The sequence below is a fragment of the Bos javanicus genome, chromosome 6 (genome assembly GCF_032452875.1).
Source record: "Bos javanicus breed banteng chromosome 6, ARS-OSU_banteng_1.0, whole genome shotgun sequence".
Classification (NCBI taxonomy): Eukaryota; Metazoa; Chordata; class Mammalia; order Artiodactyla; family Bovidae; genus Bos; species Bos javanicus.
The window spans coordinates 29,738,744-29,756,588 of record NC_083873.1 but is presented as its reverse complement, the minus strand read 5'-3'; the positions used below and the strand labels follow the sequence as shown (position 1 = coordinate 29,756,588).

At 35.9% G+C, this 17,845-nt stretch overlaps 1 protein-coding gene across 25 annotated transcripts in view; it reads left to right on the top strand.

The window, feature by feature from the left end:
- Window positions 1-17,845, top strand: part of BMPR1B (bone morphogenetic protein receptor type 1B) — a 454,161-nt gene that overhangs the window by 373,035 nt on the left and 63,281 nt on the right. For 8 of the 25 annotated variants that reach the window (XM_061419616.1, XM_061419632.1, XM_061419615.1 and 5 more), the window contains 3 exons: window positions 13,432-13,529; window positions 15,156-15,221; window positions 17,004-17,226. The exons of 12 other annotated variants lie outside the window; for them this stretch is intronic. In XM_061419616.1, the coding sequence (XP_061275600.1) occupies window positions 17,172-17,226 (55 nt within the window). In that variant the 5' untranslated portion in view covers window positions 13,432-13,529; window positions 15,156-15,221; window positions 17,004-17,171. Of the gene's footprint in view, window positions 1-13,431; window positions 13,530-15,155; window positions 15,222-15,242; window positions 17,227-17,845 lie in introns of those variants that run through there. 5 more of the 25 variants (XM_061419634.1, XM_061419623.1, XM_061419638.1 and 2 more) reach the window with 3 other exon arrangements.

The following is a 17,845-nucleotide window of genomic DNA, read 5'->3' as shown; positions in this document are numbered from 1 at the left end:
ATCATTGTTATTTGGTAATGGAAGTAAAGAATACCTGGATATGAAATCAGATAATGGCCCAGAAAATTACATGCCGGCTCATCATCATTTTAAATTTGAAATGGAGTATGCGTTGGATGAGTAGACGAGTACTAAGGAATCCATTGACATATTTCTCTTTCTAAGATGCTTAACATTGCAGAAGTAAGCACTGACTTGGAAACCAAAAATTTGTATTCTGTTGATAAATGTATTCCTCTCAAGAACATCTCATTTATTCTTAAGTAATCTACCTTATACTAAGGTATAAGGTAGATTACTTACACTCAGTAATCTTATACATCTCACTTATACTAAGAAATCTTAAGTAAAACACGATAGGTCATAAGTTTAAATTTGTCTTTGTAAAGTGCTAATTTCTGTTATTTAATGCAAACCGTATCTTTAAGACAAGCCTCATAAATTGAATAATAGTCATAGTTTCCACTGGAATTTTTGCTGCTTTCATTATTTGCTCTTTACAGTCTATGAGAAGACCTATGCAAGATGTTGGACCTGTTTTACGGTAACTGAGTAAACTTTCGCTTCTAATAATTATTTTCTATTGAAAGTGCGATGACTCTATTTACTATTTTTGAGAAGTGAAACTGCCCGATTTGATTGTTGTTAAATCTGTCTTTATGGTTTTTAGCCATTGAGTCCTCATTTTGGAGTGGAAACTTTCTAAAGAAGACACTAAATATTTCTGTATTTTCTGTATACACGCTCTGTACATTAATAGTGCTCAGGCTGCCTTTGCTGTAAAAAGGCTGTCATCTCCCAGTTCAGTGAGATCTGTGGCTTCCTTCTCCCCTAACGTCGCTGTGAACAGCCATGAGGCGGATGCTGAGAGGTAAAAGGTCACAGTTGTGAAGGTGTCTAGTGCAAAGAGAGAGAAGGAGACGCAGATGTTGAACTGTGAATGTCCTGTTGATGTAAAACAGGCTTAGTTTCTCTGTATGGATGGCAGAATGTTCAGAAAGCATGTAGAAAGTTCCCAAATTGTACCAAGAAGTAAGAAAGTCCAGTGAATAATCTTGTCTCTATCCAAGAGACCTACGTTGATGTATAACCCTCCTTTCACGTCTGTGTCATCAAATTATAGGATGAACTGGTACTTTGCTGGAGAGATGAGCTTATTTTGTGCTCTGCAGGAATCCATTATGATAATGTCTATGTGTATGTGTAATATATATATATATGTAAATATTATATACATGTAATATATATATATTTGTCCTTATAAAACTACTTAGAAGACTTATAAAATATTATGTTTTAAAATGTTTTTATACTTAAAAACTTAACTATCTTTCCTTCAAAAATTTACAAATGCTAAAATCAGAGTTGAATGAGAATGTGAGCTAGTTAACACCAAACAATGAATTTCTTTGATCAAAAATTTCAGTGATTAATAGTATATGAATTGTTTACACTAATATCGAACAAACTCCTTAAGGAACTGTTCTGAGTATTTTATACATACAAATGAATAAATGCCATTGCCCTCATTTTACCGATGAGGAAATTGAAGTTCATGGAGGTTAAGTAAATTGTCTGAGGTCACACAGCTAATTATTCAAGTTAATAATCAGTTGGGTGGCTCACATGTAAATAAACTGTACTACTTGCCATAAGAGGGTGATAGTTGATAGGCCAGAATATGTGTGCAACTAACTGTTCTTCAATGTAGAGTAAAATGTGTAACATGGCAAAGTTCCTAAAAAGATGCATATACTTCTGATTGTGAACTGTATCATAGATGATAGAAACGGAGGTGGCTATAGTCTGAAAATTACGAGCAAAGACATGGGAATATGAAAAAACCTGGGGAGAGTGATACATATGGACAGAGAGCTGGGAAGATAGGTTGAGTCAATTAATTTTTCTTTTTAGGTTACCGGGTCGTTGTTGCTGTTGGCAGGCCTTCTCTAGCTGTGGCCAGAGAGAGCCACTCTCCGGTTCCATGCAGTTGTCTCGTTTCAGTGGCCTCTCTCGTTGTGGGGCATGGGCTCTAGGGCACGCAGGCTTTGGTACTTCTGGTCCGTGGGCTTAGTTGGCCTTTGACATGTGGGATCTTCCTGGACCAGAAATCAAACCTGGGTCCCCTACATGGCAGGTAGATTCTTAACCGCTGGACCACCAGGGAAGCCCAGGTTGAGTCAATTAAAGTACCTTGGATGCCTTTTTAAGAACTTTGGAATTACAACTTTTTATTTCACTTTAGCTTTTTTATTTTCTCAAGTTTATGCATGTGTATTGCTATTTTTAGATTACAGTGAAAATAATGACCATAGAAGTGGGAGAAAGATCAGAGATTTAATTGTTTATATGGCATAGCAAAACTGTCAGCTCAATCCTAAGACTTTATATCTGAGCCTTGGTCATTTATAAAAATGGAAATAATTGTACCTGCGTTGCTAACTGTGGTGAGAATTATATGAAAATGTGTGAAAACTCTGAGAAGAGTGTTTTGCCTGTGGTAAGTACTCCATAGCTTGCTTGCTTTCATTTGTGGCTCATTTCAGCAATTTTTCTTTACTTCCCTGAAGCATACAAACCACACTGCAATAGCCTTTTTATACAGTAAAGGGTTAATGGACAAGCCACTTTCTCCATGCAATTTTTAGATTGTCTTCATACATTGTAAAGTGAGTGCCATATTACCTCTTTGTTCTTTTAATTTTCTTCCTTTTAAAAACATAGGACATTAGAGTCTGGTGAAGTTATATAACTGGCTGTATATGATTATATATCAACAGAAGATCTGAGATACATGATTAAATGTCGGCCAATTTTAAATTTTCATAACACTGGATGTTGTAGAATGCTTATGTGTATAATTTCTGGATCTGTTTAACACACATATGTTTGTTCATGTAAGTGTCTTGCAAAGTGTAAGTTCTAAAGATACAGAATATTGTTAAGAAGTAGTAGCTAATGCTAACAGTTGATAGCAACTTGAATTGAATATGACATACAGGGTATGCTATTCTTAAGATGTGTGCTCAGTCGTGACTGGCTCTTTGCAACCCCATTGAATGTAGCCTGCCAGGCTCCTCTGTCTGTGGAATTTTCCAGGCAAGAATATTGGAGCAGGTTGCCATATCCTTCTCCAAAGGGTCTTCCTGACCCAGGGATCTAACCTGCATCTTCTGCATTGGCAGGCAGTTGCTTTACCAACGCACTATCACATAAAGTGCTGTGAAGGCAAAGTTGCTATGACACAGTAAACAAACCTCAATATGAGTAAGTATTGTTGGTATACTTCATGAGTTGCATAATGTTCTATAGTTTTTTCTTTGAACAGTGCTACATTTATTTATCACTGCTAGCAGGAGCCATGCTAATGGAACTTCCATGTGATTTCTTCCAAATAGTGAAACTAATTAAAAAAAAAATTATAAAGTGGTTAAATTTGTTTGAAAATTAGAAATATGAATTAGTACCTGTAGATAGTACCAACGATAAATTCTAGAAAACAGTTGTGTGTACATATTTTTTTCCTTCAGTCACTTTCTTTTTTATACAGCTTTTAAAAGTTACTTTTAATTTACAGTTATTACAGAATATGGGGCTTTCCTGGTGGCTCAGAGGGTAAAGCGTCTGCCTACCATGCAGGAGACTTGGGTTTGATCCCTGGGTTGGGAAGATCCCCTGGAGAAGGCAATGGCAACCCACTCCAGTACTCTTGTCTGGAAAATCAGATGGACTGAGAAGCCTGGTAGGCTACAGTCCATGGGGTCGCAAAGAGTCGGACATGACTGAGCGACTTCATTTTCACTTTCACTTTCACAGAATATTGGCTATATTCATTGTGTTGTACATCCTTGAGCCTATCTTACACCCAATAATTTGTACCTCCTGCTCCCCCACATCTATATGGTCCCTCCTGCCCCTCCGCACTAGTAACCATTTGGTTTTTCTCTAAATCTGTGTCTGCTGCTTTTTTGTTATATTCACTAGTTTGTTGTATTTTTTAGATTCCACATATAAATGATATCATATAGTATTTGTCTTTGTCTGACTTATTTCACTTAGCATAATGCCATCCAAGTCCATCCCTTTTGCTCCATATGTTAAAATTTGGTCTTTTTTATGGCTGAGTAGTGTTCATTGTATATGTACCATATCTTCTTTGTCCATTTGTTTATTGATGGACACTTAGGTTGCTTCCGTATCTTGGCTGTTGTAAACAGTGCTACTGTGAACATTGGAACGAGTGTATCTTTTCAGATTAGTCTTTTTGTTTTCTTGGATATATACCCAAGAGTGGAATTGCTGGGTCATGTGGTAATTCTATTTTTAGTTTTTTGAGACACCTCCAAACTGTTTTCCACAGTGACTGCTTCAATTTACTTTGCTACCAACAGTGTACAAGGGTTTTCTTTTCTTCGTATCTTAGCCAGCATTTGTTATTTATGTTCTTTTTGATGCTAGACATTCTGACAGGTGTGAGGTGATTCCTCACTGTGGTTTTGATCCGCATTTCTCTGCTGAGCATCTTTTCATGTACCTGTTGGCCATCTGCATTTCCTCTTTGGAAAAATGTCTATTCAATTCTTCTGCCCATTTTTTAATTGGGTTGTTTGTTTTTTTGATGTTCAGTTGTGTGAGTTGTTTATATATGTTGGATATTAATCCTTTATCAGTCATATCATTTGTGCAAATCTTCTCTCATTTAGTAAGTTGCCTTTTTGTTTTGTCAGTGGTTTCTTTTGCTGTGCAGAAGCTTTTAAATTTAATTAGATCCCATTTGTATATTTTTATTCAATTTCCTTTAGGAAATGGATCAAAAAGTTATTGCTGTGATTTATATCAAAAAGTGTTTGCCTAAGTTTTTCTCTAGGAGTTTTATATTATGTGATCTTACATTTGTGTCTTTTATCCATTTAATTGCTCTGTCTTTAAATTGGTTCTGGATTCTGGTAGTCACTTTATAACTTACATAGCTGAGGTGAAAGATGTATCCTTTTCTATGTTACAAACTTCGCAGTCATTACCATCAAGTTTTAATCCATAGATTTCTGGAAAATCAAGGCAACCTACATTTGTTGGGAATTTACTCTGTCTCGGTCACAGGGCCTACACTAAGTGCTTTATAGAACTTCATTCAATCTTAGCAATAACTACAAGAGAAGTAGACATGCTTACTCCTGTTTTCAAGATGGAGAAATGGAGGTCCAGAGAAATGACTGAGTTTTTCGCAAGGTGTACAGCTAATTAGCCAAGCGGGGCATGATCTCTAGCCCATGTGTCCTCTTCTCTGAGTGCTGTCCAGGTTACACTGGCATCACAGACAGTGTTCAGAACCTTCCTTTCACACTCCTGTTCCCATGCTTCAGTCCTTAGTAACCTAAAAAGTAATTTACTTGAATTTGCTCTGTCAAAGTGGGGTCAATGTCTTTCTTGAGCTTGAAAAGTATATGTAGAGGGGACAGAGGAAGTATCAGAAAAATTTAGCTGCATTTTCACATTATGTTTTCAATTTTTAAAAGTGGAAATTTTATCAAACAGCAATCACAATAGAACATACACACACTCCCCTCTCTGAAATAACATAATCATAGGTATAATATGAGATAACATTGTAGCTTCCCTCACATTAGATAATCCTCAAAATCTTCATAATAGGGAAGTTGTTTCACGTAAGAGAGGAACAATTTACACATGCCTGCCAGTGCCAGGCATTATTCTAGATGCTGAGGTTGTCTTGGTTAAACCAAAGAGATATAACTCTTACTCTGTTAAAGTTTATATGCAAAATACGTATTTCATTTGAGTGTTAGTAATCACATTTAAGACCTCATATAAGAAATACTGTTTCCCCATACAATATTTTTAGGTGGGAAAGAAGATCTGCTAAGTGTACCCCTTGTTTAAGACCCTTCAGTGATATAAAATCTAACTTTTCCTACAAACAATAAATGCTGGAGAGGGTGTGGAGAAAAGGGAACACTCTTGCACTGTTGGTGGGAAGGTAAATTGATACAGCCACTGTGGAAAACAGTATGGAGTTTCCTTAAAAAAAAAAAAAAAACTAGCAATAAAACCACCATATGACCCAGCAATCCCACTCCTAGGCATATACCCTGAGGAAACCAAAATTGAAAAAGACACATGTATCCCATTGTTCATTGCAACACTATTTACAATAGCTTGGCATTTCTTGGTGGCTCAGATGGTAAAGCGTGTGCCTGCAATGTGGGAGACCTGGGTTGGATTCCTGGGTCGGGAAGATCCCCTGGAGAAGGAAATGGCAACCCACTCCAGTATTCTTGCCTAGAAAATTCCATGGATGGAGGAGCCTGGTGGGCTATAGTCCATGGGGTCGCAAAGAGTCAGACATGACTGAGCGACTTCACTTTCTTTTCTTTCTTTCTTACAGTACCTAGAACACGGAAGCAACCTAGATTTCCATCGACAGATGAATGGATAAAGAAGTTGTGGTACATATACACAATGGAATATTAGTCATAAAAAGGAACTCATTTGAGTCAGTTCTAATGAGGTGGATGAACCTAGAACCTATTATACAGAGTGAAGTGAGTCAGAAAGAGAAAGATAAATATTGTATTCTAACACATATATATGGAATCTAGAAAATGGTACTAAAGAATTTATTTGCAGGGCAGCAGTGGAGAAACAGACATAGAGAATAGACTTATGGACATGGGTATAGGGGAGGAGAGGGTGAGATGTATAGAAAGAGTAACATGGAAACTTACATTACCATATGTAAAATAGATAGCCAATGGGAATTTGCTGTATGCCTCAGGAAACTCAAAACAGGGCTCTATATCAACCTGGAGGGGTAGGATGGGGAGGGAGATGGGAAGGAAGTTCAAAAGAGAGGGGATATACATATACCTATGGCAGATTCATGTTATGGTTTGACAGAAAACAACAAAATTCTGTAAAGCAATTATCCTTCAATAAAAAAAGTTAATTAAAAAAATCTAACTTTTCTTAATTCAGAATTGGCTGTTTCCTGCAGCATGAAGGAAAAAATGGCTCTTTGGAGATCAAGAGACTTAAAGTATGTTCAGATCAAGACATGCACATAGTTAAAGTTAGAGAAAAGCTTGTCTCATCGTGGTCAACCTCAGAGTATTCAATATGAAAAAAACACAGAACCATGCAGAAGAAACAGAAAATCCTGACTATGATAGCTTACAACCAAAAAGCAAAGCAAGCACATATCAACCAGAACTCATTAGTGCCACATTTAACAAATTATTCTTCTCTTCTTAATTACTTTTCTGAGAATGTGAACTTTGTGTACCTGTTTATTTTACTTTCATATTAATGAATCACTTTTTGCTTTTCTCAAGTGTTTATCAGTATTTCATAACTGGCAGCAGCTAAGTGGTGACAGCTTAATTTTCAGTGCTCTGTGTCATTTATGTTTTAATTGATCTCAAGTTTATATTAATAATTGCTTTCATATCTGTCACATATAATATTTTTGTGAGCTATCTAGTGTTTCCAACTGAAAATCTCTCCTTAGATCTCAAAAAGGTTCAATAATATATATATATATACACACATATATATATATTTTACTCACTTTGCCTTCTTGAAATTATCTCTTATGCTCATTCCCTTCTCTTCCACTGTTGTTAAAATTTCTTAGCTTATCTTAATATATACATAGATTTTATATATCTAGTGACCAGGAGTTTGTCATCTAGTGTGGCAGTTCTCAAAAAATGATTCATGAGGATAGTAATAAATTGATTTATTATTAACATTTTCACTGATGATACAAAAGAGAAATAGTGGTTAGAGCTGTTGATAGAACCTTAGCGCAAATGCAGATGGGGCATCAAACTGTACTTACGTTCCTCTCTGCCATGTATTCAGAGGAAAAACAAACCATCATTCACGCCAACTGACCAAACACCAAACCAGCGAACCAAACACCCACCACCCAACACCAAGCAAAAAGCTTTATTGTTATTTAATAATACCTTGGTTAGATAATATCCTGAATGAAGCTGTTAAAATTCTGATGTTTATTAAATTCCAGCCTCTGAGTCTATTTCTTTTTAATATTCTGTGTGACAAAATGTGGAGAATACATAAAGAAATTCTTCAGCATCCTGAAGGTTGATGGTTTCTCAATGACTTATTTCATGAAAGGCAATTTTTACTATAAAGAATGACTGACAGACAAACCGTTGTTCTTCAGGCATGGGTATTTGCAGGTGTATTCTCAAAAAATGAACAGAGCGAGCCTCTCACTTCAGGGAAAACAACTGCCAGTATTTATTGCTAATGATCAGATTCAAGCTTTCAGACAAAATTCAGAATCTGGAAGCTTGCACGCACAGGATTGATCTGCATAACTGAGTGAACCAACTGGACAACTAGTGCCCATTGTTTCATCTTCATGCATGTATAAAAATCTATTCAAAGTGTATGACAGACAGTAGATTTTATCAGATTATGCAAATTTCATTGATAGGGTTTCACACTTGAATCTAACTTTGAAGAGATGTCTACTTGTCCAGTGTTTGTGTAGTACTCCAAAATAATCACTATTATGAAAAAAGTCTACTAAAATATAGGTCTTTTTCCAACTACATATCTGTGGCCGTACATTCTTCGTATATGTCAGACACAATATATTGCAAAAGATATAATTCAGAAGCAGATACCCAGTTTCTTAAGTTAGACATTAAAGAGATTTGCAAAAATGTAAAACAGTACTACATTTTTCGTTTTTCTGAAAGCATATTAAAATAAATGGGTTCCCAGGTGGCACTAGTGATAAAGAACTCACCTGGTGATGCAGGAGACATAAAAGACACACGTTCGATCCCTGGGTTGGGAAGATCCCCTGGAGAAGGGCATGGTGACCGACTCTGGCATTCTTGCCTGGAGAATCCCATGGACAGAGGAGCCTGGCAGGTTGCAGTCCATAGGGTTGCACAGAGTTGGACATGACTGAAAGCGACTTAGCAGCACACATACATATTTAAAAACTGTTCAGTTTTAATTCCTAATTGAGTAAATGATAGCTATTATCCATAATAAAATTATGGATAAATTTTTATTTATAAAAATATGATGCTCTTAATAATTTTTAATTAGGGAAAAGAATCTTGAAAGCAAAACATTTGTGAACTGCTGTCTAGAGGAGTCATTGCTTTTCAGAGTCACAGAGCCAAGAGTTTACCTCCCACCTTTGTCTGCTGCTTACTTGTTTGTTTTCAGAAAAATAACCTCTCCAAGCCCTAGTCCCTTCATTTATAAAATGAGCATTTTGAGGATTATATTATATGAGATTTATCAACACATAATTTGGGACAGATAAATGCTTTTTTAAATTAAATACTTAATCCCCTTGAGACTCCTTGAGGTGGAAGTCCTGTAACTATGAAGTGTTTGAGATTTTTAAAAAATTAAGAACTGACCTAAGGTCACACAGCTAATACAAGGGAGTACTGGAATTCTTATATTTTATTAATATAGTATTCAGTACCCTCTTTTTAGGCTATAGATGCAAAAAAGAATGTGTATCAGCAATGTGAAAGTTATGTGGAACCATACTACGTCTGAAGTAGGAGGGAGGTTAGAGAACACACTTTCCTAACATCTCCTTTTACTGATAAGGACATTCAGGGCATACAAATATATCATTGTGACCCCTGAATTGCTTTGAACCTGAAAGTATTTTTAACATAATTTTTATCATCCTTTCTTACCTCCCATTCTTTGCTTGGCTGGACTAAAAGAACTCAATTATCTTTGGCAAGAACTATTCTTACTATCCCACACAGATGGTGATGAAAACAAAAGCACACGAAAGAAAGAAGATAGAAAGGATATGGTAAATAACCGTAACCTTCTGTGTCTACTGGCTGATCTGTTTTTATTTTGTTCATTATTTTGATTTTTTTAAACCTTGAGAACTCAGTGTTTGTTGGAAATTTAGCTGAAGTAATTTAAGAAGGGGATGTTTGGGGAGACTTGACACTGTAATAAAAAAGAAGGAACTGGCTGTGTTTGGAACAGGAGAATGTATATGCCAGTCAGCGCCAGACAACCCATCTCTGCAGAACAGGCTGATAAGACTCCTGGCTAACATTCATTTGGTAATTTCTAGAGAGGAAGGCGTAGTTCTTTACTACACATGCTAAAGCTTCTCCTTCTCCTCACCCACAACCCCTTGATACCTTATGGACACTGGCATTAAGGCTTGGTGCTGCCACGTTATTATGGTTATTCTTTCTTTGTTTCATCATAATTTGCTCCCTTTGAAAACATGAACTTAATATACTCTATCAAAGTAAAATCCAGCCTTTATTTAAACATAGCTTGTATAAATAATCAGCTCAAGGGAAGTGAAAGTTATTTCCAGGCTATTGTATGTGTTAGTTTAATTTTAGAAATTCCCTACTGCCGTTCAGTTTGGGCTCTTTGTCCTGTCCCCTTTCCCCTTTCTCTAATATAATGCAATCTCCTTTCACATTTATTCAAATTCCTTTTTCAGTAAACTCATTAATGCAAGCCCATAAGCGTACATAATTTAGTATGCATGTAATATTCCCTAAATATGTAAAAATAGACGTCAGCCTTAAAAAATCTGCCTGAAAGTAGATAGGTGAAGTCAGGGGCATCCATATATACCGCCATATTTATTACATAAAGTACGCGTACTTGTTATGAATGATTTTCTGTACTTGTTGCCAGATGGGCTTGGGTTGATTTTTATTCCTTCTGTCCATGACTAGTTATGATGTTAGGCAGTGGGAGGTGAGATGCCGTTTTTCCAAATTGTTTATTGAGTTAGGGGAGAACTGGAAGTAGTTAGTGATAGAACATGTAGTATTTTGGAATATTCGGGTCACCAGAGCAACTGCTGCTTTCTGCGCAGATTCTTTTCTTTAGAAACACCCCCACCACTCTCTTTGTTACCCATCCAGGGAATGCGGTCATGGGAAAAGCAGTCATCGTGTGGTACTGATGTGTTATGGTGCTGACTCAGGGTCATTTCCTTCACACTGAGTTTCTAATCTAGACAGGTATGTTTGGCTGAGTCTTTTCTCGTGATCTAACTCATTCATTGGTATTCCTTCCACAAACACATCCTGAGAACCTGTGTTTACTGTCTATACCTTATTTGGTCAACCATCACTGTGCTGGTTTTCCAAACAAAACTTTCTGGACATTCTGGAGATTTTCCAAGTTGATAGCAAAACTCGGGCTACACAATTCCTTCACCTGTTTGGAATCTAGTTATCCTGTTATACGTGTGACTTGGCCTATTGTAAGATGAGTTGGTGCTTGGTTACATGTTCTGTATAAATTACTACATTTTGATATAGGGCACAAGCATCAGCATCTCAGGTTTTCCTTTCAGGGCTCCTTTGCACTTTCTTCCAAATATACTCATTTTCTCTTTGTCCTAAAATCCTTTTCCAGCTGGGCTGATCTAGCCTGGGAAAACTGTTCTTTGTTCATAACCCAGGAAGGAACGGATGCAGGCCAACCATCCTCTGTGAGAAACTGGTCTCGGTTGTGCATCTGGGTGTGTGAGAAGAGCCGGGACCCAGCGGACAAATGGCAGGGTGGCTCCCCTGAGAGGACAAGTAGGGATGAAAGCTCCCACTTAGGATGTGTGTGTTGAGTGGAGGGGGCAAACAGAGACATTTCACACCTGGTGTTTCCTGTCTTCTCAGTGGGAATGGGAGGGAAGAAAGGAGACATCTGGATCTTCAAGAACAGTGGAGTTTTTGAGAAGCCATTGCGGGTTGGGAGATAAATGAGGATGGAAGGTAGGAAAGAGTCTCACGTTTTTTTTTTTAGACAGGACTATTCTGCACAAACACTCGAGCGGAGGGCCCCTGCCTTCGTTTTCCCTGTGCATTGTAGAATATTAGTGGTGAAGACCTCAGGGTTTGCTGCTACCAAGCAGAAAAGTAAAGCTGAGAAACTTGGCTTGTGTCGATTTAAAAGCACATTCATCAGCCACTACCGGTTATGCTGCAGAAGTGGAGAGTGCCCCGTGCATCCTGCTCTGAGCATCAGCTCTTGGCCTGACTCAGACCCTGGGTGATGGACTGAGGAAAGGAAAAATGCCCTAAAGTTTCTGTTTTTTGATTATTGCCTGGGGGAGGGTGTTCAGTAGTGAGACCTTGTTTGAGGTTTGGAAAATACTAGGGATACCTGGCAAGAAGATGGTTTTACGGTAATAATTTGCTACTTGTGTATCTTCATTGTGAACATACTTGTAGGATGTATGTGTGTATATGTGTGCGAGAGAAAAGGAAAGGTTATATAAAATAGTAAATCTTTGGAATGAATGTTTATGGTTGATGTGATTTTTTAAATTCTAAATTGATATGTTTACCTTCAATTATTAATAACCTCAGAAATCTATGACTATTAAGTCTTTAATGGTAGGCAGAATTTTTCTGATCTTGATTCATTTAATAGTAAGAATTTCCTTCTAGTCACTAAAAAAGATTAAGAACATGTCACACTTACGTTACTGTTTGAGTTTAATATAGGTTTTGAATGGTTAACTACAGTTTTTTTTTTTTTTTTTTTCTTTTTAAACACAGGCTCTGGTAGTTTCAGAATTGAAATACTGTTTCCATCTTTCTATCTCAGGCTTGGTTTCCTCAAGACCAGGTGGCTATTAATGTGAACCAGTTTTTCTTAAGCATTTGTTACTGATATCCTAACGTTTGGTTTTTTGTGGGTTGTCGTAGTTTTCATGATGTGACAAAAACTTAATGTTTATTGATATCAAATATTTTATTGTTGTTCAGCCTGCTGAATTGTCAGTGAAGTAGAACAGAAGAGGTGATATTGAAGAAAACATTAAAGGTTTGCTAAGAGGTGGCAATAAATGTGGTATTACTAGCAGAGATGCTTTTGAACAATACTGCTAAGGAATAGGTCTAATGAGATTTGGGACGTTGTTTAAAATTAGTCAGCATTAGTGTAATGTTCTTTCAGGGAACGTTTGTAATGCCCACAAGAATGTGTCAGTGGAGTGATCAGATTCCAGACGAACCTTCAGTTGCTTTCAGTAGTTGACATAACACACACCTGTGTGTTCTCTTTTCTGACCTCAAAATTGTTTTGAAAAACTTCTGACATCTGGAAGTGTGAAAAAGAGCAGATTTTGATTTGTTTTCTGACAAGTGGGAAGAATAAGTTCTAAATGTAGTGTGTTTTACTTGTATATGGCACTTGCAGAAAGCACCATGTTTATCTCATAGCCTTCTAATCAAGCACAGAATAAAACCTCTGAGTTACATGATAGATTAATATTTTCTTGCAGCATTTTAATATGCTAGAGATGGAAATATGTATATACATACACATTTACATAATATTATAAATGTAGATAAATGAGCAGTTGCACTCAGTTGTATTTCTTTTTCTTGGAAGGAGTCATTTAGGAATTTTCTATCAAAACAAATTGTGAAGAGGAATACTATTGATAAGAAAACTGACCCAGTTCAACTTTAACTTTTACACAGTGACAGGTAAAGCTTTCCTTGATAACATATATTTGCTCAACCTCAGTATTATCATAAATGCTGTCACTTAAAATAAAATATCAAGTTATCAATAAATTTTCTTTGAACTCGAATTACTCTGCAATAACTTTGGTAACTAAATCAGTTGGTCTTTTAAAATATATGCTCTATGTTTTATATATTATATTATAAAATAAAGTGCTTAATGATTTTGTGTGTTCTGGTATCCTAGATTGATTTTTATTAAATCTTCAGATTTTTCTTTTCACAATTAAGCTTCACTTGGTTTGGCATCAGCAGCTTATTCCTTGCAATCTATTTAATTGAATAGCTTCTGCTGTTTATCCTAAAATGCAGATAAATGGCTTTCAGCACACTGTTTATAGTTTAGTAGTTCCTGAAGTGAGTCAACATTATCTGCTAGCGTCTACATGTCATAACTAATGATCTCTCTGCTTATACTTTCTTGCTGGTGAGGAGACACTGAACTCTACAGAGGAGAAAGCCCTGAACACTTGGGGGTGGGGGGGCTTATTTGGGATGGAGCCTATTGAACAGCTTTTTTCCCCCCCTTATTGGTATGAAATGGGAAGAGAAATATTTCGTTTACCATGATTTCAATTGCGCAAACGCAATCACAAAGTCTTGTATTCTAAGGACTGGGATGAAAAATTGGGGGGATGTAGCTACTAGAGGGATTTGTTTTATTCCAGATTATCTCTCTAATTAATAATTAGCACAATTTTGATCCTTTCCTGGCCAGGCTGTTTGATATGATGGTAGAGACGGAGAGCCACTAGGAAATTTTCATGTTACCACCAAATAGTTACTGTGGTTTCAGTGATGAAAGCAAATAGTTTTTTGTCTGCAAAGAAAGATGAAAAGAAAATAAGTAACCTTCATTGTTGAAAATAAATAACCATCATTTATCACAAGTGAGGTCTATTCATTCTGAAAGAACCTCATGCTCTTTCTTTAAGGAAAATACAAAACAAAAGTCAGTGAGACTTCACTCCTACTGAGGATCAGCAGGCTTGATGGCTGTTACAGTTAAAGCTAACAAAGTTTTGCCAATCTCTGATTCATTAAAAAATGAGAGTTCTTGCCTCCCATACTGAATATCTGAGTTTTTAGGTAGAGATAAGACCTTCTGTAGCTGAACTTAGAAAAAGACTTCTTAATAACTGAAGAACAAATTCTTTAATTTTGGTAAAATATTTTGCTTGGTCTTAAATATTCTTTGTCAAAGTGGGAAACTTTCTAACTGAAGTGGTCATTTAAAATAGCTACTGTCCTTTTCTCCTATATTAATGTTATTACTAATTGTTGGGAGTACTTTGATCATTTAAATAGAACATGAGTAAGTATATATTTTTTATTACTCTGATACTGAAATTTAAAATCATATACCAATTTATCAAAATATTTCAGGGTGAAAAGAAAAACATTATACACAAAGATATGTCTGCCTTTTGTTGTGTGGCTGAGAATAACCATGTTTGTGAGAGAGAGTTACTTGTAGCATCTTAGATTCAGGGGTTTTTTGGATGGTTTGGTTGAGATACCATATTGATAATTATTTTAAAAAGGAGAAAGAAAACATTTTTACTTTAGAATATGATGTATGGGCAGGTAATTTTTGGCATCATTGAGGAGTTACAAGTTGGCTGAAGAACTACAAAGAAGGAAAATTTGAAGGTAAGATCAGACTTTTCAAAACCTGGGCCATTTAGTTTGCTAGGCTTTATACAATTACAAAATTTAAAAAGTAAGATTGCTTTTGAAGAATGTTTTGAAAACTGAAGCCATTTGTTTATTGAAAGAGGGAAAGCTTGAGAAACATCAGGCCAGAATGTTCCAATGTATGTCATACCCAGATTTAAGATAACAAAATCATTACAATAACAGAGTCTCAATTCAGATCTTTCCTTGGTGTTTCTGCTCAAACATCAATAAGACTTTTGCCTTTGACAATCTTATTCCAAAAAATCAAACAAAGCTGATGGTGGTTCAGAATCTCAATACTATTTTATGGTCAATTAAGTATAATTTCAGAAAAAAAAATTTTTTATATTTAAACATCAGTAGTCTATATATATTTTTTCTAGTCATATAAATACCCAGAGCCCAACTCGGTTTTCTTGTTTAGTTCTGATGCACAGACCAGAGTATGGGAATAGTTAGGAAAATATTAATACAACGTTTTGTGGCATACTACCACAAACCTTGATCCTTCTCCAGTTAGCCTCACAGTGTTATCTGGAACTTTAAACGCAGTATTATCTTTAACACTGCTGTCCAAATATAAAGGAAAGCTCTAAGACGTGTCAGATTCTAATGAGGGAGAATGCTTTTATGACCATAGGAATTTCCTTTGACCCTATTACTCCTAATATATATCATATGTAATTTTTCTAGTGTTTTTATATACTGTTTTTCTTAGTAGGTAATTAATGTCTAAGTAATGAAAATAAAAAATATTTTTAAACATTTTAGTATATACTTTATATATAAGATTTTAAGTTGATATATTTTCTTCATTTCAACTCTTTTTGTATATATAAATGAATGTTTAACCATCTGCTACTAGGAAAGGGTGTCTGGTTTTTGGGTAAGTTTTTAGATTATTTAAAATGGCATGGACACTGGCCTAGGGGACAGATGGTTTTGTGTTTATATAATAGAGTGTAAATGGAAAAAGAGTGAAAATTTTGGTATGAGTGAATGGTCAGCAGCCCTTTTATGACAAAACAACAACAATAACTGAAAAAATAACTTTTATTCACTTTTCTGGATTAGATTTTAAGGTTTATGAGTTAGTGGCCATTTCTTCTTCACCTCTATGAAATCAGAGTGCTTTGTAGATAGCTTTGTGTATGATAAATATTTCTTAAATCAATTTGGACTTGCCAGCAATTTAATGCTGGATAAAATAAATATTTTCTGCTGTCTTAAGCCACCCATGATGAATAAGATATTTGTGTTTCAAATATAAATTTTATATAAAAAATTCTGAGTCAAGTCCAGTGATATGGTGGACTTAATAAAAAGATAAAATTAATGGTAATCATTTGGTTTCAGTTTTGCCAGCAAAAGGAGTTAGACATCTAGAATAGGTAAACCTCTTTAAAGAAAGATTTTTAAATGTTTGTGTAGCTGATCAATTTGTGAAGTTATGCTTATTTTAAAATAAACCCAAGAGTTGCATGTTGATATACCATTCTAAATGTCAAAAGGATAATGTCAAAAATAGATTTCTAGATACTTGAATGTTGTATGGTTTTCTGCCTTGCGTATAATCAGAGGCAGCTTTGAACCATCTGGAAATGTTACATAATACACTGTGGTCAATGATTTTTTCTTTTCTTTTTATTTATTTTTTTGATTCTAAGGTTTCTTTTCTCTTTCACCTTTCCACTGTCATATGCCATGTATCTTGAACATAGCTCAGTGCCTGAACAGAATAATCTCTCTTGCCAGCTCATAATCAAAGGGAGTACTGAGAAAAACAGCTGAGCTGTATTAGGCAACCACCGTCTGGACTGCATTTCTTAACTGGTGAATAACACATCACAGGTGCAGGATTAGAGCTGCCTACGGTGCTGGGCTCTTTAGTGGACACCCCTAGCAGTTCTCTGCATCCTCCTCATGTCTCATCCCAGGGAACCTGGCAACGATCTTAGCAAGCATACAGAAATCGCGAGTGAGTAGTGGGAGATGCTTTTTATCTTACAGAGGCCGTTTATCCCCCTCCAGAAATGTAAGCCAGACCAGTTAAGATGCTTCTGGCTCACACAAAAGGGATGATGGAACTTAGTCCTTCTTGGCATAGAGGGTGGAGAACAGTACAGTTTAGGGGGTTCAAAAACTTTGTGCATGAAAATTACTGTGCATGACAAGCAGATAGTTTAGCTTAGCTGTCCCTGCAGTGTATGATTGAAGTTACTTTTAAACTGCTAAATATTGTGCATACCTTATTTCAACTTCTGTGTTGTCCGTGTGTTGAGTGGGGGCCTGTGTTTGCCCTTACACATTTTCCAGTACGGTCATGATTAAAATCAAGTGTTATGGCTGTGTAAAGTCTTTGTGGTATAATTTGTAGTTTTTGACATAGTAAATTCTTTTGCTATCTGTGACATGTAAGTCTCAATTCATAGATTACAGAAGTCTAAGTTACTTTCTCGCAAGTACGATATTTACAATATAAAAATATTTTAAAGTATGTATTAATGATTTAAATATTAGAAGGAATCAGTGTTTTGAAGATTTAGTTTCTAAATCATTTAATCAGGAAGGTTATAAATTGTTTTACAGTAAAGTAT